A 21,341-nucleotide genomic window follows, 5' to 3' on the forward strand; every position below is an offset into this window, starting at 1 on the left:
AGCTGTTAATGCGTGCCGGAGCGGGAATGCATTGTACAGCGCTGCGGAGTATGTTGGAGCTTTATACATAAAGGCTCTCCTTGTCGTGGCTCAGCGGTTCTCGGCCTCTGTCCTCCGGACCATAAACGTTGCGTTGGGGGAGGGCACCCTGGGCAGACCAAGGAGATCCTTAACGCTGGTTTTGAGAAGGTCGAGAAACGTCCATGTGTTTTGTTTTTTTTTTATCCTTGAAATTAGGTGTTAATGTGACGTTTTGTAACATGGGCACTCCAAAGTTTATTTTTTTATTGCCAAAGGATGACATCATAAAAAAAATTCTTAGTGTAAGAAACAAACAAACTGTCTTGCGTTTTTATCCGTCACGTTTCACAATAAATTCTGGGATATTCCATGTCTGGTGGGGGGGGCACGTTTTAAGGTATATAACTGATTGAGCGCGCCCCGGTCGGCCGTTCTATCGGGGGTGATAACTATGAATGGAACGGAAGACCTCCCTGACCTTGCAATAACATTTAACCCTTCAACGTACAGGTAATTGCTGCTGGGTTTCCGGAGGGGGGGGTTTGCTGTGTTTTATATTTGTAGTTGATATTTCATCCGTCGGTTGGGGCTGACTGTCTCATTAGAGATCTCTATGGTAGATCAGCTAAAGTTGAGATCGTATATCCAAACATCAACCAATAAAGGGAGCTTTTTGGGGTCCTCAGCCCTCGAGGAATCTATTTTTCCAGAGCCCTCTGCTGCTCGACAATCCCAGCAGCTATTGGTGGGAGGTCCGTGGCCTGCACCACCGAAAGATCCTTTATATAGCGCCAACAATTCCTGTAGTGCCTCTTACAGTCCCTACATTCAAAAGGTCTGACAAAACCAGAGCTGGCTCACGCTGATGATTAAGGCTCACGTGCGGCGTCACCTTTCGTGAAAAAACAAATACCGTACGTGTTATTATTTACGTGGCTTTATTATTCATCTCAAGCTACTTTTATTACCCACGTTCTTCTAAAATACCCCCTGGATGCTTGGCTAGAGGGTATTAATGAGCCAGATAATAACCAGCAGTTACCGACACCTAGTTTTTTATATATATATATATTTTATTATATATTTACTATAAATATAGTAAATATGTAATATGATAAATAACGCTGTTCTCTCATTTTCCATGCGCAGCTGTCAACATGTAACTTGAATAATAAAGTTTTTTTAATCACGCTGCCCGAGACCTCAGTCATAGAGATGACAGTAGGGTAGAGCGGCTACCCCCATGGCATTGGGTGCGTTTCTTGTGTTGTGATTGGCTGGCCGCGTTCTCTTCCGTATAGAATGCTGTACTTGGATTGGCCGCCGGATTCCGCGCTCCCTCCTCATCCGGTCGCCTTGTTCTGACCTTCTGTCAGTCGGTTGTCGGTCAGTGATCCGGTCGCAGCTCTCAGTAACCATGGTAGCTTATTGGAGACAGGCTGGGCTCAGGTGAGAGGGCCTGGGAGGCCGGGCACTGGAGACTTCGGGGTATTAGGGCAGTGGAGTGGGCTCTAGGGGCAGTCGCTATGATGGCGGTGCTGGGTGGATTATAGAGCGTAAGAACGTGTATGTACGGAGCATGTTATATGTCATATGCTGCTGGGGGGAGGTATTCTCACACAGAAAATGGCTGAAATACATTAATGACGGACTAAAGAACTTGAAGAAATGCAACAACCTTTAGGTTGCTGATTGCAAATATACAATGAAGATATTTGTAGTGCTGGGTGCTATATCTTACATGAATGTCTTATTTCTGAGGGGGCGTTTATTATAAGTAATGATAAATGCAGTATGTGTTTTATTCACCGGATGTACCTGTGTGACTATGAGCCAGACCTCAATATCATACGAGGGTCACCCAGCTCTTTGCAGAAGCGTTCTGATTGGTTGGGTCTGATAAAGAACGTGGTAGGGTTTGTAGAGGGGTCTCAGGGTGAGGCTGGAGCTTCTTGTCCTCTGGGTATCCAAACGGCTTTGGGGACAGCTAAGCCGGCTAGCGTCATCGAAAAGGATGCAAGGAAAAAGCGCTGAGTGGAGCGTGAGTATTGGAGATACCGCGCAGTGATGTCAGCGGCTGCCGATATGAGATAAGGCGTTGGTAAGAGTATGCTGACGGCCGAGTGGGCATAATCCGCCCCGTGATATAGGTGGCCATTTGTGACAAGTGGCGAGACAACTGGAAGCTGAGAGACCTCGCAAGAGTTCCTAACTGTATTTGAGACGGAGGAGGCTAAACCTGTAGTGAGGACGGGGGTCTCGTGATGTTAAACTGCCAGGGAAGGAATTACACGAATCTACTTAATGGCTGCGACGCTGACCCAGCGGCATGTAACATACAAGCTGCTAACCGTGACACGTATGACCTCTGACATGCTTACCCGCTAAGCTACTGCAGAGGAGGCTGACAGGCAGAGAGGTAATAAGCGATGGGGCAGATCGGGTCTGTCAGACCTTCGCAAGATGATTGATATGAATGCTGTGATAATAACATCAACGGGACTTCCCCGGTACCCGGATAAAGACATATTATATAGAGATATATATATATAATTATACACGCACCGAGGGTGCCGAACCCCAAACATTAAACTGTATCCGGGAAGTATCTGCCACGTCGTGGTAAATAGAAAATAGATTCTCGTGGCTTCTGTCAGTGACGCCTTAACATGAAGCGGCAGCGATGAGGCGTCCCTGTCAGTCTGGCCAAACCTGTGAACCGGATGAAACTTCTCACAGGAGCCGGAGGGGGGTCTGGAAAACATTGCATGGAGCCAACTGCTGGCCCCCAAATGCATTGACCGCCCTGTGGCTGAGCGGGTGGGAGTGATGGGAGTGATATCAATCTTCAAGAACTACATGACAGTTGCCCAGCCTTTCCGGTAGTCGTAGCCAAACGACAAAAACTCATCAGGGGGTCTTGTTTATAATCCCGTCTCTGTTGTGTCTTTCGCTAGCTGCACATGTTTCGACCTGGTAAACCCAGATGTGCGAGGGTGGAAATATTCGGGAGATGCGGGGTGGGTTTTTAGTGCATGCGCGACTCGATGTATGTATATGCGATAATCACAGCTCTGACCCGGAATATTCTGTCCTTCAGCTACATCAGGTTTTCTCAGATCTGCGCCAAAGTGGTCCGAGAAGCCCTCAAACCGCAGTTTAAAGCGGAGGCTGAAAGAGCCGCTGCCGTCAACGTGAGGATCGTCAAACCCAAGAAAGAATGAGTGTTTCATCACTGAAAGAGGTATTTTAATATGTTTCAATACAACACGCAGGCATCATATGATCTTCCCTCCGTGTCGCGTGTCTTATGATGTGGTAAATGCTTTGTGTTGGCCGCATTCCCTACTCACACTCTGTACTCTTTGCATCCATTAATCACAGCACCGCTTGGCTTCTCGCACTCGGCTCTGTCACCCGCCGCCATCGTTTCTGTTGTCTTTGCCGCGCCGGACACTGAAATCGCTCTCTCTGTCTTCCAGAATCACGTCTTCTGACCGCAGACGACCGTTTTGCCGCAAACACTGACCACACCTCAGAGGAGCCCCTATGTGTTTTAAGTTAAATCCTGCGAGTAAATAAATGGAAGTGGTTTTGTTTGTAACTTTTTTTTTTTTTGTTTTTCTTCATTTTTTGGTAGTCGGGTATAACCTGGTCCTGTGTGCTAAAACAGCTGGATTGTTGAATGGTAATGTGTGTTTATTTGGTAAATCAGTGTTAGCACCTTGATGGACTAAAACCATCTCAACTCTGGCTGGGGTAGTAGTGTGTGTGTGTGTAACTATATATAATATAATAATCTCCTATCAGATATGTATACTGCTCCACCCCCACCCCCCAAAGTAGGTTGAGGGTTTGATATCGGAGAAAAGTATTTATTATATACATCTGTCGGTAACTGTTTTGCAATAAGTAACATTATTCCTCCTGCATCAATTAAACAGAATTAACAGCGTCAATTTTTAGGGTTTGGTATTGGATAAATTGGTTCTTTGTAAACGGTTATCGTAACGGGAAGCAGGGCCGACGGAATACTTAGTGACGCTTCGAGACTCGGCTGAACGGACGGCTTCTCGTGTGTTCTGACGCTCTCTGCCATTGGACTTACGCTTCGCAGACTTTGCCTCCCCAGCAGCCGTGTGCTGCAGTAGCTGGCGTTCCAGGGAATGGCTGAGGATGGTGAGAGTTGTTGCATAGAATTAACTAGGGTGTCTGATAGCTCCTATCATCTTCAGATCAAAGTTCCAGAAATTAGTTTTAATAAAAAAGTACGTATAGATCGGACCCACTCCCAGTACCTGAAGAGTAATATAATCGTCATTGGCTTTGTGTTATCGCTAATGGAAAGGTAAATGTTGACCCGTTACGACTCGCCTTTGAAGAGCCCCTGAGATTCAAGTGGCTTCTCTTTTGCATCGGTCACATGATTTGGGACGGGCGCACTCATGTGGAGTAGTGTTAGTCATACTTGGTGCGTTGGCACATGGAGAAGAGGCTCCTCTCTTGAGTGCGTTTAATGTAAAATACCAGAAACCAGAAGGACTTTTTTTATTAATATAAATATATATATATCTATCTCTCTCTCTCACCTGTCCGTTTTGGTATCACCTTTCATACTAATGTAAAACGTGTTTAAAGCCCCAAAAGTGAACCAAGTTTCCTGTCCCATTTTGTTTGAATTGGTCTTCATCTTGGCACACAAGCCCTGCAAGGAATTCTCCTATAATAGAAATGGTCAGGTTTGTACAAGTTTTCGTTTTCTTATTTATTTTTAAATCTTTTACTGAAAATCCCGCACCGTGTGGGTGAAACACATGAAAGAGAGAAGCCACGTATATGTAACATGAATGCGCGATTTCATTTGTCTAAGCATAAAATTACACGGGGGAGCCGGACATCTAAACGGCTGATAAGGGGGACGCAAAGCGCAGCTAACTTAAATATTATGATAATGTAAAGCAACAAGTATATGCGAAAAATACAATAATTGTCGCAATGGTTGAGCAATAAAATCTTAATCGAGTTCGGCAACCAAGTCCGCCGGTCACGGAAGTTCTATATTAAAATAGAAAAATATATATTGTGAAACTCGAAAGCGGCTGTTTTGCTTCTGCTCGATGAATTCTGAGTTGGAATTGAGTCAATCCTGGAATCGTCGTTTGCCTTGAAGCCGCCGTATTGGACGTTCTCCTTCAAAATACCCTCTCCACGGTTTCCTGCACTACTTCCTTTTCCTCCACGTTGTCGTCGTCGTCGTTGTCAAAATATCCTTCCATCTCGGCGGTGGCGTCCTGGTACTGCTGGTATTCCGCGATCAGGTCATGGGTGTTGCACTCAGCTTCAGTAAACTCCATCTCGTCCATGCCCTCGCCGGTGTACCAGTGCAGGAAGGCCTTCCTCCGGTACATGGCCGAAAACTGCTCCGCTATGCGCTTGAAGATCTCTTGGATTGCTGTGTTGTTGCCGATAAAGGTGGCCGATAGTTTGAGGCCACGAGGCGGGATGTCACAAACCGCCACCTTGACGTTGTTGGGGATCCACTCCACGAAGTAGGCGCTGTTCTTGGTCTGCACCGCCAGCATTTGCTCATCGACTTCCTTGGTGGACATCTTCCCACGAAAGATTCCCGCCACTGTCAGGTAGCGGCCGTGGTGGGGGTCGCACGCCGTCATCATGGTCTTAGGGTCGAACATCTGCTGCGTGAGCTCGGGCACGGTCAGGGCTCTGTATTGCTGGCTCCGGCGAGAAGTCAGAGGGGCGAAGCCGGTCATAAAGAAATGGAGACGAGGGAAGGGCACCATGTTGACCGCCAACTTCCTCAAGTCCGCGTTAAGCTGCCCTGGGAACCGCAGAGATGTAGTAACGCCGCTCATGGTCATGGAGACCAGGTGGTTGAGGTCTCCGTATGTCGGGTTGGACAGCTTGAGGGTACGGAAGCAGATGTCGTACAGAGCTTCGTTGTCGATGCAGAACGTTTCGTCGGTGTTCTCGATCAGCTGATGAATGGACAGAATGGCGTTATAAGGTTCCACCACCGTGTCGGACACCTTGGGAGAGGGCATGATGCTGAAGGTGTTCATTATCCGGTCGGGATACTCTTCTCGGATCTTGTTGATGAGGAGGGTCCCCATCCCGGAGCCGGTTCCTCCCCCGAGCGAGTGAACAAGCTGGAACCCTTGAAGGCAATCGCAGCTTTCGCTCTCAGCTCTCACCACGTCCATCACAGACTCGATCAGCTCCGCTCCTTCCGTGTAGTGGCCCTTGGCCCAGTTATTCCCAGCTCCTGAATTTCCTGCATTGAAACAGAATTAACCCTTAATGGATCGGTGATCCATGACAACTACGATCAGCCGGAGCTCACGGGATTCTTTTTTTTTACATTGATACAGGGAGATGGGTATTTTTCTCTTAATTATTTCAGAAGCATACGTTGGATTCAATGTCTTCTCTGTACCTTTATATGATTATTTATTAAGGGACGGTTACCGTGGATGAAGCTGTCTGGGCGAAAAAGCGGCCCGATAACACTGGAGCGAAGGCTGTCCATGGTCCCAGGTTCCAGGTCTACAAGCACGGCTCGGGGGACGTATTTATGGGCTGGAGGAAAAAAGGAAAGCAAAAAAAACAATGAATTCTATACTATGTACACAAACATACAAAATATCGTATGATGGAACACTCCGGGTGTAACGTTGTATCTAACCGCAGACATGTAACACGCTGCAGGTAAAGAATGTTTATATGTCTAGAATTCCGGGTCCGTTAATAAAGATCATAACAATGAAACTTCTTGGCCTCTTGCATTGATCTACGTTCTGTTAAGTCATTGTGTCCTTATTGATCGTGTTATTGGAAAGCCCCCACCAGCGCGTCACTTACAATGAGCTTCGTTGAAATAGACGTTAATTCTCTCCAGTTGGGAATCGGAATCTCCTCGGTACCTTCCGCTGGCATCGATTCCATGTTCATCGCTAATGACCTCCCAGAACTGCGGCCAATCAAAGAGAAACGTGGGATCATTAGTAATCTTATTATAAGAACCCTACGCTAATCAAATTTGGAGCTTTTCCCTTTTTTGGCTGTTAATACATTTTCTTCATTTAAACTATACTTTACGTTAACAATCGCTGGCGGCAGTATATTCAGACAGTGACCCCACTATTGTAACACTGGTACAGAAGGTAATGGTATGGTCCGGCTAATCGCCAATTATCATATAGGAAGGATTTAAGGGTTAATGTCTGCAGGGCCGTCACCCCTCCCCCAATATACTGACCCAAAAAGTGCTTTCAGCGTCACCGAGCCGTATCTGGCGTTCACCAGACCAGCCCAATGTCTCCTTATCTGTGTGAGCAGAACGTGGGGGTGCACCCTCCCCCGCCGGAAACAGTCGCCCACAGCCCACCGCCAGCGCTCCCAAAATAAGTGCAATGATAGGACAAAATAAGTGCAATGACAGGGTTCCCCCCATCCTACAGGAGAAAGCCACCGGAGAAACGCGTGGGGGACCCGCTTTTATTCTAAACTTGGATAAAACTTGGTATTAATTCCCAATGATTGAAATGAATGAATGGCGTGAATTAGGACAGGCAGCGGAGGTAAAGAATCGTTCGGATATCGGATACGCCGACAGAGAATTTGATACGGACAGTTTCTGGCAAGAGACTAGAAATGTGACGGCACCTGAGAGATGGACGCCAGGCTGACACTCGCAGCGAGACGCATTCGTTGGCTTTGGGGTGAGGATTTCGGAAGCTCATTCACTCACCTTGCCTCCGATCTGGTTGCCGCATTGTCCTATCTGTAGGTGGACTATTTCCCGCATGCTGACGGCCTCTGGTGTCCTCTCTGCCGGCAGAAGTGACAGTGATGCAGAAAACACGCTCCTGGAGCTTTTATAGAGCGCCTTCGCCCGACGGGAGCCTTATCTGTGCACATCTGGGGCGGACGGCGTGGGTCTCCAGTGCCTGCGTGTCACGTGTGCCGCTGTCACGCTTATCTCGGGTGAGTGCGGGATACTTCTCTTTCCTTCACCAAATATGTCATATTTAACATAGTTTTCTCGTCTCTTGTTGAATATATTCAGCGATGACATCATATCGTAACTACACGTGAGTTTGTTGGATGCCCTCGTTCCAGGGATCCGGATTCGATGGAATTTCCTTTTCACGTCCCAGCGAGATTTTGAGCTCATTACAGATAAACCGCCCCAAAACGCGCCTTACCGGAACGCTAAAAAATGAATATAAACGATGAATAGGAACACAACGTATGTAACATTGCGTGTCTTGTTTTGTATGTGTCCTGTATGTCACATTATGTGTATTGTGTTGTGTGTATATTTTGTTGTGTGTGTGTGTGTATATTGTATGTCGCATTGTATGTATATTGTGCTGTATGTGTCCTGTAATGTATTGTGTATATTGTGTTGTATGTGTACTGCATGTAATGTGTATTCATTGTATGTGTACTGTATGTAATATTGTGTGTGTATTGTGTTGTATGTAATAGTGTGTACATTGTATGTATATTGTATTGTGTGTGTATTGTATGTCACATGGTATGTGTATTGTATTGTGTGTGTGTACTGTATGTAATAGTGTGTACATTGTATGTATATTATATTGTGTGTGTATATTGTATGTAATAGTGTATATTGTATTGTGTGTATATTGTATGTGTGTTGTGTGTACATTGTATGTATATTGTGTTGTGTGTATATTGTATGTCACTATTTATATTGTTCTGTGTGTACTGTATGTCATTTGTATATTGTGTTGTGTGTATATTGTATGTCACGTATGTTTACGTATGTATTGTATTGTGTCACATTGTATGTATATTGTGTTGTATGTGTACTGCATGTAATGTCTGTGTGTATTGTATTATCTGTGTATTGTGTGTCACATTGTATGTATATTGTATTGTGTGTGTAATGTATGTAATAGTGTGTACATTGTATGTATATTGTATGTGTATTGTGTGTATATTGTATGTGTGTTGTGTGTACATTGTATGTATATTGTGTTGTGTGTATATTGTATGTCACTATTTATATTGTTCTGTGTGTGTACTGTATGTAATATTGTATATTGTGTTGTGTGTATATTGTGTGTCACGTATGTTTACGTATGTATTGTATTGTGTGTCACATTGTATGTATATTGTGTTGTATGTGTACTGCATGTAATGTGTGTGTGTATTGTATTATCTGCGTATTGTCACATTGTATGTATATTGTATTGTGTGTATATTGTGTTGTATGTGTACTGCATGTAATATTGTATGTATATTGTTGTGTGTGTGTATATTGTATGTGTACTGTATGTTATATTGTGTATATTATATTGTATGATGCATTGTATGTATATTGTGTTGTGTGTGTACTGTATGTAACATTGTGTGTATATTGTATGTGTACTGAATGTAATATTGTGTATATTATATTGTATGTCGCATTGTATGTAACATTGTGTTGTATGCGCCCCCCCAACGCCTCCCAACACACAGCGCCCTATAGACCCGGGAGCCGCAGTAGCCCCTGGGGCAGCTGTATGGTTTGAATGGAAGGATTAACCCTTTGCGTAGGTCAGGCAGAAAAACCTTAACCCTCGCATGTGAAAATACCCAAATATTCCCCCCCACACACACAGTTATACGACGGGGGAGGGGGGTCACTGGGCCAGTGTTTTCTGAGAATGGCTACTGAGAATTCGGAGTAAGGAACTTTATTATTCTGTGGTTTGGTCGGCTGATCTCCTCGGCACGCCGGGCCCCGGTTAGCGAGCGAGTTACAAAGTATCTGCCGCCCCTCCCCCTCCCACAATGCCGTGCCGGCCCTTTAAATGAATCAGCAGACGGGGAAGCGTTTCTATGCCCGGTGCTCTCTTCACCCTCCTTCCTGTTTTTCTCACCAGTCTCCCTCCACCATGTCCAAGCTGCAGCTTCTCCTGCTCGCCGGCTTCATCTGCTGGGCGAACGCCGGACTCTACTTCCAAAAAGGGCAGCCCTGCTACAAACCAGCAGCCAAAAGACACCCGGGGGTCCGGTGAGTAGCAGCGCCCCCGGCACTCTCCTGGGAACGCACTCATTCATACTTTTTCTTAGGCTGGATGCTGTGGGGCGGATTGGAATTCTTTTAATAGAAAGTTGTGTATGCACGGAACAGCCTTCCAGCAGAGGTGGCAGTAATACCAGAGATAAACGCGCCCCGCAGTAGAATCAGGAATGAAAGGTTTGCGTTTCAGATGAATGATCTCCTCGGCCACCAAAGGCTACGTTCATAATATTTATCGTCAGAACGGAAAGAGATGAAATTGGGGGAAATTAATGTCTTTTCTGCGGCGTTAATTCTGTAAAATTATTTTTTTAATTGTTTTTATTATTGTTAAAATACCGTTTTATCGGCTTCTTGTCTCATAAACACCGCAAGGCTGCAACAATCTGCTGCTTAAACGTACGATGTGCCGGTCGGCAGATCATGTGATTTGTCATATGGGTGGAAATCCCCGCTCGGCGGAGAGAATCTACCATTCCGGAGCGGGGGGATCTGGGTTCTAACCCGGAACCCCGCACTTTACACACACATAGAAAAGATTATCAAAGGGCCACAGGAACCAAAACTCCCCGATTACACGAGAAAGTCCCGTTATAAAGAGCGTGAGGAGGGGAATTATTTTCTGTTATGTCACCAAATCCATCAAAAGTTTTCCTCCTCCTATGTTTTATTTAAGATCCCTGCTTTACTTTACTGAGAGGGTGGCAGATAAGTGGAACAGCCTCCCAGCAGGGGTGGTGGAGGGTAATACAGTGAGGGTATTAAATATGCATGGGATAGACATACGGCTCCTGAATCTAAGACGAGACCAACAACTGATTAAGGTTTGAGTCTTTACAGCAGGAGAAACGGGCGACTAGACGGGGGCCAAATTGGGCCAAAGTCTATGGGACGTTCTTTATGATGGTTTCAGGATAAACATGTTTTTCAGTGTAATTAACTGCCCCGGGTGATTCATTAACTGCCCCACACACCCCCGAGTCAGCACGAGATGTTTCTTCATCACGGGCCAGATGTTTTAGCCGGGGGGGGGGGGGGGCTGCCCGTAAACCCCTCCAGGAGGGGTTTATTCCTCGGATTTTACCCCCCAGGGCAAAATATCCTGCTGATGCCACACGATTATTATGAGAAAAACATCCGGCTCTTTAACATAGAAACTGACAGGAGAAACGCCGCAGCGCCCCCTACAGGCAGCATATCCTACAAACCGCCATTACATCAAACAGAACCCGCCGGCAGATCGGCCCCATCCGGCCCCCGTTTAGTCGCCCGTTTCTCCTGCTGTAAAGACTCAAACCTTAATCAGTTGTTGGTCTCGTCTTAGATTCAGGAGCCGTATGTCTATCCCATGCATGTTAAATCCCCTCGCTGTATTACCCTCTACCACTTCTGCTGGGAGGCTGTTCCACTTAACTTCCTTCCTCTTAGTAAAGTAAAACTTCCTTCCGTTCCATCTAAGTCTCTGACCCTCTAGTGTTAGATTCCGGTCTCTTGTTGTAATTTTTCTTCTCCTTTGAAATAAATTCCCTCCCGTCCTTTATTAACCCCCTTAATGTATTTAAATGTTTCCATCCCGTCATCTCTCTCTTTCTCTCCCCCCTCCCCATCTCTCGCCCTCCTATCTCAGCAGCCAACAAACACCCCTTCTGCCCCTAACTGGGCTAGAGGCCACAAATGGACTGGTACCCAGTGGAAAGGGTTTATAGTTCCTGGTTTAACCCTTTAATGGTGGTGGGGGGGCGAAATGCGCTGCTACGTGTGTCTCAAAACCCTCTGTATCTGTGTTTAGGAATTACCCGCGGCCCCACGAATTCCTCCCGACCCGCAGCCTGCCCGAGGCGTGGGACTGGCGCAACGTGAACGGCACCAACTACGTCAGCACAACCCGCAATCAGCACATACCCCAGTACTGCGGCTCGTGCTGGGCCCATGGCAGCACCAGCGCCATGGCAGGTGAGCGCGTGATGCCCCCACTGAGGGCAGGTTAATGGGTGACCGGGGGTCTGGGTGAAACGGGAGCGCACGGGACAAGAATAACAAGTAAATAATGAGGGCAATTATCATTTTTACCCAATTTATAAAGCCGTTTCCTGCTGTTTCTTTACACATTATCGGGGCTTTTAGGGCTGTAGAACCCTGCGATACCCTTATACCCAGCAAACATTCTGACCTCCTAGAAAAGAGGGGCATCAGGGGGGAGAGAGGGGCGCAGGGGTTTGGGAGACGGACCTGCCGAAGTTGGGTATTTAAAGAATTGTGTGATTTCTCGTACAGACCGCATAAACATAAAGAAGAAGGGGGCGTGGCCTTCCGCCTACCTGTCCGTCCAAAACGTCATCGACTGCGGAAACGCCGGATCCTGCGAGGGGGGAGACCACGGTGGGGTCTGGGAGTACGCACATGAACACGGGATCCCTGACGAGACCTGCAACAACTACCAGGCCAAGGATCAGGGTACAAGCTCTGCGGGTTATTTACTGCGGGAGAAATTATTTATTCTCAGTACAGAACAATAATTCTGACCTCATACAGTAACGACATCTGCATTAAGCGCTAGGGGTGGGGATTGGCGATAGGGGTGGGGATTAGCTATAGTTCTGCCCACTCATGAATGCCACACCCACTTCCTGGTTGTAGGCTGGCCCACAATTTTTTTTTTTTTTAAAGAGAGTGCCCCAGGTGCCCCTAGGCACCTGTTTAATGCGGCTCATTCTTCCAATACGTTCCATTACGTTGACCCTCCGTCCTTGGGGTTGGTGCGGATAAACCGCCCGCTCTATCTGCCCCCATTACATTACATTTATTTATAAAGCGCCGGCCGATTCCGCAGCGTTGTTACATTCATTAGAACAATTTATAAACACACAAAATAACACCTACAATAACACACACAATAACAAACTGGTGCAAAGGAGAAGAGGGCCCTGCTCCCGGGAGCTTACAATCTAGTCAGTGGTTGAGGGGAGTGAGACAATGGAAGAGGACGGCTTGGATGGGGATGCGTTGATTTGGTTTCGATGATGTGTTGAAGCTGTTTGTTCAGATGGCTTGATTATGATGATGGCTGGGAGTGATGGGATGGAATGTCGCTTCCCTGAACAGGTGGGTTTTCAGAGAGGTTTTGAAAGTTGCGTACGAGGCAGAAAGTCTGACGGAACGGGGAAGGGAATTCCACAGGAGGGGAGCGGCGCGGGTGAAATCCTGAATACGGGAGCGGGAAGAGGAAACAACAGTAGAAGAAAGCCGCAGGTCGTGAGAGGAGCGAAGAGGGCGGGTAGGGGGTATTTGGATAGGAGGATAGAGATGTAAGGTATAGTGTTGTGTTGTATAGTATAGTGTTGTGTTGTATAGTATAGTGTTGTATAGTATAGGGGTGTATTTGGATAGAAGGATACAGATGTAATGTGTTGTGTTGTGTTGTATAGTATAGTGTTGTGTTGTATAGTATAGTGTTGCGTTGTATAGTATAGGGGTGTATTTGGATAGGAGGATAGAGATGTAAGGTATAGTATAGTGTTGTGTTGTATAGTATAGTGTTGTGTTGTATAGTATAGTGTTGTATAGTATAGGGGTGTATTTGGATAGAAGGATACAGATGTAATGTGTTGTGTTGTGTTGTATAGTATAGTGTTGTGTTGTATTTGTATTTGGATAGGAGGATAGAGATGTAAGGTATAGTATAGTGTTGCGTTGTATAGTATAGTGTTGCGTTGTATAGTGTTACTGCGTTGTATAGTATAGTGTTATGGTGTATTTGGATAGGAGGATAGAGATGTAAGGTATAGTATAGTGTTGTATAGTATAGTGTTGTGTTGTATAGTATAGGGGTGTATTTGGATAGGAGGATAGAGATGTAAGGTATAGTATAGTGTTGCGTTGTATAGTATAGTGTTGCTGCATTGTATAGTATAGTGTTGCTGTGTTGTATAGTATAGTTTAGTGTTGTGTTGTATAGTAGAGTGTTGTGTTGTATAGCATAGGGGTGTATTTGGATAGAAGGATAGAGATGTAAGGTATAGTATAGTGTTGCGTTGTATAGTATAGTGTTGCGTTGTATAGTATAGTGTTGCGTTGTATAGTATAGTGTTGCTGCATTGTATAGTATAGTGTTATGGTGTATAGTATAAGGGGTGTATTTGGATAGGAGGATAGAGATGTAAGGTATAGTATAGTGTTGCGTTGTATAGTATAGTGTTGCGTTGTATAGTATAGGGGTGTATTTGGATAGGAGGATAGAGATGTAAGGTATAGTATAGTGTTGCGTTGTATAGTATAGGGGTGTATTTGGATAGAAGGATACAGATGTAATGTATAGTGTTGTGTTGTGTTGTGTTGTATAGTGTTGTGTTGTATTGTATAAGGGGTGTATTTGGATAGGAGGATAGAGATGTAAGGTATAGTATAGTGTTGCGTTGTATAGTATAGTGTTGCGTTGTATAGTGTTACTGCGTTGTATAGTATAGTGTTATGGTGTATTTGGATAGGAGGATAGAGATGTAAGGTATAGTATAGTGTTGCGTTGTATAGTATAGTGTTGCGTTGTATAGTATAGTGTTGCTGCATTGTATAGTATAGTGTTATGGTGTATAGTATAAGGGGTGTATTTGGATAGGAGGATAAAGATGTAAGGTATAGTATAGTGTTGCGTTGTATAGTATAGTGTTATGGTGTATTTGGATAGGAGGATAGAGATGTAAGGTATAGTGTTGTGTTGTATAGTATAGGGGTGTATTTGGATAGAAGGATACAGATGTAATGTGTTGTGTTGTATAGTATAGTGTTGTGTTGTATTGTATAAGGGGTGTATTTGGATAGGAGGATAGAGATGTAAGGTATAGTATAGTGTTGCGTTGTATAGTGTTACTGCGTTGTATAGTATAGTGTTATGGTGTATTTGGATAGGAGGATAGAGATGTAAGGTATAGTATAGTGTTGTGTTGTGTTGTGTTGTATAGTATAGTATAGGGGTGTATTTGGATAGGAGGATAGAGATGTAAGGTATAGTGTTGTGTTGTATAGTATAGTGTTGTATAGTATAAGGGGTGTATTTGGATAGGAGGATAGAGATGTAAGGTATAGTATAGTGTTGCGTTGTATAGTATAGTGTTGCGTTGTATAGTATAGGGGTGTATTTGGATAGGAGGATAGAGATGTAAGGTATAGTGTTGTGTTGTTGTATAGTATAGGGGTGTATTTGGATAGGAGGATAGAGATGTAAGGTATAGTATAGTGTTGCGTTGTATAGTATAGTGTTGCTGCATTGTATAGTATAGTGTTGCTGCGTTGTATAGTATAGTTTAGTGTTGTGTTGTATAGTATAGTGTTGCGTTGTATAGTATAGGGGTGTATTTGGATAGAAGGATACAGATGTAATGTATAGTGTTGTGTTGTGTTGTATTGTATAAGGGGTGTATTTGGATAGGAGGATAGAGATGTAAGGTATAGTATAGTGTTGCGTTGTATAGTATAGTGTTGCGTTGTATAGTGTTACTGCGTTGTATAGTATAGTGTTATGGTGTATTTGGATAGGAGGATAGAGATGTAAGGTATAGTATAGTGTTGTGTTGTATAGTATAGTGTTGTGTTGTATAGTATAGTATAGGGGTGTATTTGGATAGGAGGATAGAGATGTAAGGTATAGTATAGTGTTGCATTGTATAGTATAGTGTTGCTGCATTGTATAGTATAGTGTTGCTGCGTTGTATAGTATAGTTTAGTGTTGTGTTGTATAGTATAGTGTTGTGTTGTATAGCATAGGGGTGTATTTGGATAGAAGGATAGAGATGTAAGGTATAGTATAGTGTTGCGTTGTATAGTATAGTGTTGCTGCATTGTATAGTATAGTGTTATGGTGTATAGTATAAGGGGTGTATTTGGATAGGAGGATAGAGATGTAAGGTATAGTATAGTGTTGTGTTGTATAGTATAGTATAGTGTTGTATAGTATAAGGGGTGTATTTGGATAGGAGGATAGAGATGTAAGGTATAGTATAGTGTTGTGTTGTATAGTATAGTGTTGCGTTGTATAGTATAGGGGTGTATTTGGATAGAAGGATAGAGATGTAAGGTATAGTATAGTGTTGCGTTGTATAGTATAGTGTTGCTGCATTGTATAGTATAGTGTTATGGTGTATAGTATAAGGGGTGTATTTGGATAGGAGGATAGAGATGTAAGGTATAGTATAGTGTTGTGTTGTATAGTATAGTATAGTGTTGTATAGTATAAGGGGTGTATTTGGATAGGAGGATAGAGATGTAAGGTATAGTATAGTGTTGTGTTGTATAGTATAGTGTTGCGTTGTATAGTATAGGGGTGTATTTGGATAGGAGGATAGACATGTAAGGTATAGTGTTGCGTTGTATAGTATAGGGGTGTATTTGGATAGGAGGATAGAGATGTAAGGTATAGTGTTGTGTTGTTGTATAGTATAGGGGTGTATTTGGATAGGAGGATAGAGATGTAAGGTATAGTGTTGCGTTGTATAGTATAGGGGTGTATTTGGATAGGAGGATAGAGATGTAAGGTATAGTGTTGTGTTGTTGTATAGTATAGGGGTGTATTTGGATAGGAGGATAGAGATGTAAGGTATAGTGTTGTGTTGTTGTATAGTATAGGGGTGTATTTGGATAGGATAGAGATGTAAGGGGGTGCCGAGTTGTTGAGGGCTCTATAGGTCAGAAGTTTAAATTTGATTCTGAAGGGTATGGGGAGCCAATGAAGTGATTGGCGAAGTGGGGGATGAGGAACGGCTGCAGTTTTGAGGATGGATTGAAGCGGTGAAAGGCGGGAGAGGGGGAGACCGGTTAGTAGGGAGTTGCAATAATCCAGGCGGGATATCACAAGGGAGTGGATTAGTAACTTGGTGGTATCTTGTGTGAGGAAAGGGCGGATTCAGGAGATGTTTCTCAGGTGGAGGCGCAGGATTTGGTGAGGGACTGGATGTGAGGGATGAAGGAGAGAGCAGAGTTTAGGGTTACACCAAGGCAGCGAAGCTGGTCTGTTGGTTGGATAGTGGAGTTATCAACAGTAATGGAGATGGCAGAGAGCAGATGGCAGGATTACCAGGAGTTCGGTTTTAGAGATGTTGAGCTTTAGGTGACGGGACGCCATCCATGATGGAATTCCTGATAGACGGTCAGTGAGGCGAGTTAGAAGAGAGGGGGAAAGGTCAGGAGCAGAAATATAGAGTAGGGTGTCATCTGCATATAGGTGGTACTGGAAACTCAAGGAAGAAATAAGTTGTCCGTGGGAAGAAGTGTAGATGGAGAATAGCAGAGGCCCAAGAACTGAGCCTTGAGGATCACCAATAGATAGGTAGGGAGAGGAGCAAGTTCCAGTAAATGAGACACTAAAAGTACGGTTAGAAAGGTAGGATTTAAGCCATGAAAGAGCCGTGTCACGGATGCCACGAGCATGGAGGGTTTGTAGGAAAAGAGGGTGGTCGACTGTGGCGAAGGCTGCTGAGAATTGGCTTTTCGTTTTAGCTGTGAGGAGGTCATTAGTGATCTTAGCCAGCGCAGTCTCTGTTGAATGCTGTGGACGGAAGCCAGATTGCAGAGGGTCAAGCAGAGAGTTTGAAGAGAGAAGGTTTGTCAGTTGATTGCAGGTTAATCGTTCCAGCAGTTTGGAAGCTAGCGGGAGAAGTGAAACTGGACGGTAGTTTGATGGGGATGTGGGATCAAGGGAAGGTTTCTGTAGGATGGCGGAGATGATGGCATGTTTGAATGAGGATGGGAATACACCAGAGGACAAGGAGAGATTAAAGATGTGGGTTAGGCTTGGGGTAAGGACACTAGAGAGGGGTGGTAGGAGATGTGAAGGTGCAGGATCGAGGGGGCAGGTGGGGAGGTGGGGAGGTGGGAAGGACCTTGGAAACGTCGAGGGGTGTAACTGGGCTGAAGCAGGTGAGGAGGGAGGTTGAGGTACTATATGATTGACACTATGGGGGAGGATGTTATCCCTGATGATGTCAATTTCGTTTTTGAAGTAGGTGGCAAGCTCCTGGGCAGAGAAGTTGGAGGGCAAGGGAGGTGCTGTGGGTCTGAGAAGGGTGTTAAATGAGGATAGACGTTTAGGGTTATGGGAAAGAGGTGATTAATGAAATATGTTTGTTTAGAGAGATGGACGGCCGGTGTATAGGAGCGGAGCATGAATTTGTAGTGAATGAAGTCTTCAGGTGAATGAGACTTCCTCCACAGGCGCTCAGCGGTACGTGAAAACACCTTGGAAGGAGACGTCTCTGTTTGGAATGCCATGGCTGAGGTGGACGGCATGGGGGATTGCGTACAGTTACAGGGGCGACCATATCTAGGGCTGAGGCTAGTGTATGCTTATACTGAGCTGTGTCAGGACAGGAGGATATTATTGAGAAGAGCGGCCGTAGTGTATCTGAAAGCTGTGGAGTGTTGAGGTAGGTTTGTGGTGGTTTCTTGGGTAGGGAGGGCGTGTGTGTTATGTCGAGATTAAATGTAAGCAGGCTGTGATCAGACAGATGGGAGAGTTGGAGAACTGAGACGTGGAACAAGGGTGGGAGAACACTAGATCGATTTGATGACCGCCACAGTGCGTCGGGGGAGTTAGTCCATTGTGAGAGTCCGAGGGAGGAGGAGAGTGAATGTAGTTTGGAAGCAGCAGGTGAGGATGGGTCATAAATAGGTATATTGAAGTCCCCCTAGGATTAGTGGAGGAAGGGATGGTGGAGGAAAGAAAGTTGGAAAGCCAAGCAGCAAAGTGATCAAAGAAATGTGAGGTAGGGCCAGGAGGCCGGTAGATCACTGAAACGCGAAGAGCAATTGGGGAGAAAAGGCGGACAGAGTGTGGTAGACATTGAAAGGTGCAGCGAGGAGAGAGAGGAGAATACCAACACCACCTCCCTGTTTGTCTCCAGGTCTGGGAGTGTGGCTGAAGTGAAGGCCACCGTAAGTGAGAGCAGCAGGAGAAGTAGTGCCCAAGGGTGTCAAGCACGTTTCAGTGAGTGCAAGAAGGTCAAGGTGGTTAGAGATGAAAAGGTCATGGACAGCAGTTAGTTTGTTGGTGCTGTTGGGGTATGAAGAAAACAGAAAGGCATATGAGCTGGGGTGGGGTGGGGTGAGAGATGGGATGGAGTTATGTGGACTGTAGATGGTTTGTCAAGGGGTGTAGAGGCTGCAGTGTTAGTAGGGAAGGAGGTGAAGCATGCATGCGCTTCTGTGGGTTACCTGCTTTCTGCTGAGGTACTTGGTATGTGGTGTCCCATGTCCCTCCTTTCTACCTCCTGTTTTAACTCTTATCTGTCGTCTGTCCACTTATGAAGAGTCCACTTAGGGGACGAGGCCACAGCAGCTACATGGCCAAGCAAGCCCGTGGCCAAGTAGGGTCTAGAAATATAGAGGCCGTCAGATATGGTGATTGCAAACAGGAGGGAGATGGTTCACACCATGGCTTACAATTGCAATTAGGCTAGACTAGAGGGCAGCAAATTTAACCCTTTGATAGCAGCAGGGTATGGAGACAGGCAGGATAAAGATATACCAGGTGAAAAACAGGGGTGTTACAGTAAGAGATACTCTCCAGATATTCATTCATTTTATTAATTTCTCTCTAAACGTTTTAGAATGCAACAACTTCAACCAGTGCGGAACCTGCGTCACCTTCGGGAAATGCTTCTTCCTGTCAAACTACACCCTCTGGAAGGTGGGAGACTTCGGATCCGTCGGCGGAAGAGAGAAAATGATGGCGGAAATCTACAAAAACGGCCCAATCAGGTAAAGCCCTTCGTTATGTAGACTTTTTCTCAGCTTCGTTCTCATCTTTATCACTGATCCTCTAGAGGAGGGGAGACCTCTCCTTACCACCACTCTCATGGAGCCTCCGGGTACAGAAATTACATCATAATCTATATCCAAACACTATTTTAAACACGGGTCGTCCTGCCCCCCCCTCAAGACCACCAGGAGTTGCAGGAGAGTCGAGTCCAGTTGTAGCTGGACATCCTGATACCCCTCCTTGGGCTGCTTCTCCTGTGTGCAGAGATTACAGGGTAATTACATTTAACTGCCACCACGGAGCAAAACAAAAGCTCTCAACACTAATAAAAGGGAGACGGAATACCATCCGATGATCACTTCACTGGTTAAATAGATATGCCGTAGGGGGCAACAGGGCATATCAGTATCGGCATCCGACACTGATATAAACCTACAATATCCCTTTATTAATTACCCCCACAACACCCCCAACTCACACTAATACCTTAATCAGTGTACTGTGTGCAGATCCGTTCCCACCGCGGATAATTGCTGAGAAATATTTATTCAAGCTTCACGTGTGCTTCACACGGTTGTACGTTGGCTAATAAACTCCTCCATACGCAGAATTTACCCGCTGACTTGTATCTCTCGCCTTTTGCAGCTGCGGGATTATGGCCACAGAACAGCTGGATGCGTATAGCGGTGGCGTGTACTCCGAATACCAGCCCGAAGCGATGGTGAATCATATCGTGTCTGTGGCCGGCTGGGGCGTGGATGAATCCGGCGTGGAATACTGGATCGTCCGAAACTCGTGGGGCGAGCCTTGGGTGAGAACTTTGTGTGTCTACAGGAACTGCCCAAAATGCAACCGCTTTCCCGATCAACGCAGAATCTGTGCCAGGTCTCCCCCTCCTAAAACGCTTTCAGTAGATCCTCAGAACCTTGTTGCTGATGAAGACATCTTTAGCAAAAATTGCGCTCATTCATTTACTTGTGTTCATTCCCATACTGCACTAAAAATACTTTGGGAAACAGTCGCCTGCTTGCGATTACCCGTTCCAACCTCCTGTACGACTCGCAGTAAGCCGTATTCTGTTTCCCTGAGTATTTCGGTACCCTGCCTTCTACTAACGCATTTCGCTTGTCTCCACAGGGCGAAAGGGGCTGGCTGCGGATTGTGACAAGCAAATACAAAGGAGGAAAGGGAGCAGATTATAACCTCGCCATTGAGGAGGACTGTGCTTACGGAGACCCCATTCTTCCATGAACAAAACTTCTCTTAAGGATCACCCCAGCGACCTTTGCACCTCATTAACGAAGGTTGTCCTGGGAGAAAAAATAATGCTATACGGATGCCGCAAATGTGATTTTAAACTAAAACGCAGACAAACTATCGCTCAGGAAACCAGATCAGCATTTACCTCTCGTTACAAAACGCTTTCAGTACCAAAGGCTGCGATCCCGGCATGAAAAATACTCGCTGATTTAACGCCTTGGGAAATATTTTTCGATTATGCGCCGGGGTGGCATTTTT

The 21,341-nt window shown here is 45.3% G+C and overlaps 3 protein-coding genes across 3 annotated transcripts; 2 read left to right on the forward strand and 1 right to left on the reverse strand.

Annotated features, from left to right (window-relative positions):
* Positions 1-1,388: 1,388 nt before the first annotated feature.
* LOC149279275 (ATP synthase F(1) complex subunit epsilon, mitochondrial-like) lies at positions 1,389-3,245 on the forward strand. Its single transcript, XM_089501400.1, has 2 exons — positions 1,389-1,470; positions 3,122-3,245. Exons 1-2 carry the CDS (start codon positions 1,439-1,441, stop codon positions 3,243-3,245), a joined length of 156 nt encoding a protein of 51 aa, XP_089357526.1. The 5' UTR covers positions 1,389-1,438.
* A 1,968-nt stretch (positions 3,246-5,213) lies between these two features.
* LOC149279276 (tubulin beta-6 chain-like) lies at positions 5,214-7,846 on the reverse strand. Its single transcript, XM_089501390.1, has 4 exons — positions 7,790-7,846; positions 6,901-7,009; positions 6,508-6,618; positions 5,214-6,313 (listed from the first exon to the last, which is right to left on the reverse strand). Exons 1-4 carry the CDS (start codon positions 7,844-7,846, stop codon positions 5,214-5,216), a joined length of 1,377 nt encoding a protein of 458 aa, XP_089357516.1.
* Positions 7,847-9,950: 2,104 nt separating this feature from the next.
* LOC149279277 (cathepsin Z-like) lies at positions 9,951-21,074 on the forward strand. Its single transcript, XM_089501376.1, has 6 exons — positions 9,951-10,069; positions 11,868-12,031; positions 12,353-12,532; positions 19,672-19,822; positions 20,469-20,634; positions 20,961-21,074. The coding sequence occupies exons 1-6, from the start codon at positions 9,951-9,953 to the stop codon at positions 21,072-21,074; spliced, it is 894 nt and encodes a 297-aa protein (XP_089357502.1).
* The last annotated feature ends 267 nt before the right edge of the window (positions 21,075-21,341 follow it).

Source organism: Sceloporus occidentalis, unplaced genomic scaffold, assembly GCF_023333645.1.
Source record: "Sceloporus occidentalis isolate IW3139 unplaced genomic scaffold, rSceOcc1.0.p SCAF_173, whole genome shotgun sequence".
In the NCBI taxonomy this organism is placed as follows: domain Eukaryota; kingdom Metazoa; phylum Chordata; class Lepidosauria; order Squamata; family Phrynosomatidae; genus Sceloporus; species Sceloporus occidentalis.

Excerpts from the sequence above, each read along its gene's own strand:
- LOC149279276 (XM_089501390.1), bottom strand. The coding sequence starts at position 7,846 with ATGCGGGAAATAGTCCACCTACAGATAGGACAATGCGGCAACCAGATC. Across the intron at positions 7,010-7,789 it reads GCAACCAGATCGGAGGCAAG|TTCTGGGAGGTCATTAGCGA; the intron begins GTGAGTGAATGA and ends GATTGGCCGCAG. Across the intron at positions 6,314-6,507 it reads CCCAGACAGCTTCATCCACG|GAAATTCAGGAGCTGGGAAT; the intron begins GTAACCGTCCCT and ends GTTTCAATGCAG.
- LOC149279275 (XM_089501400.1), top strand. The coding sequence starts at position 1,439 with ATGGTAGCTTATTGGAGACAGGCTGGGCTCAG. Across the intron at positions 1,471-3,121 it reads TGGAGACAGGCTGGGCTCAG|CTACATCAGGTTTTCTCAGA; the intron begins GTGAGAGGGCCT and ends TCTGTCCTTCAG.
- LOC149279277 (XM_089501376.1), top strand. The coding sequence starts at position 9,951 with ATGTCCAAGCTGCAGCTTCTCCTGCTCGCCGGCTTCATCTGCTGGGCG. Across the intron at positions 10,070-11,867 it reads AAAAGACACCCGGGGGTCCG|GAATTACCCGCGGCCCCACG; the intron begins GTGAGTAGCAGC and ends ATCTGTGTTTAG. Across the intron at positions 19,823-20,468 it reads TACAAAAACGGCCCAATCAG|CTGCGGGATTATGGCCACAG; the intron begins GTAAAGCCCTTC and ends CGCCTTTTGCAG.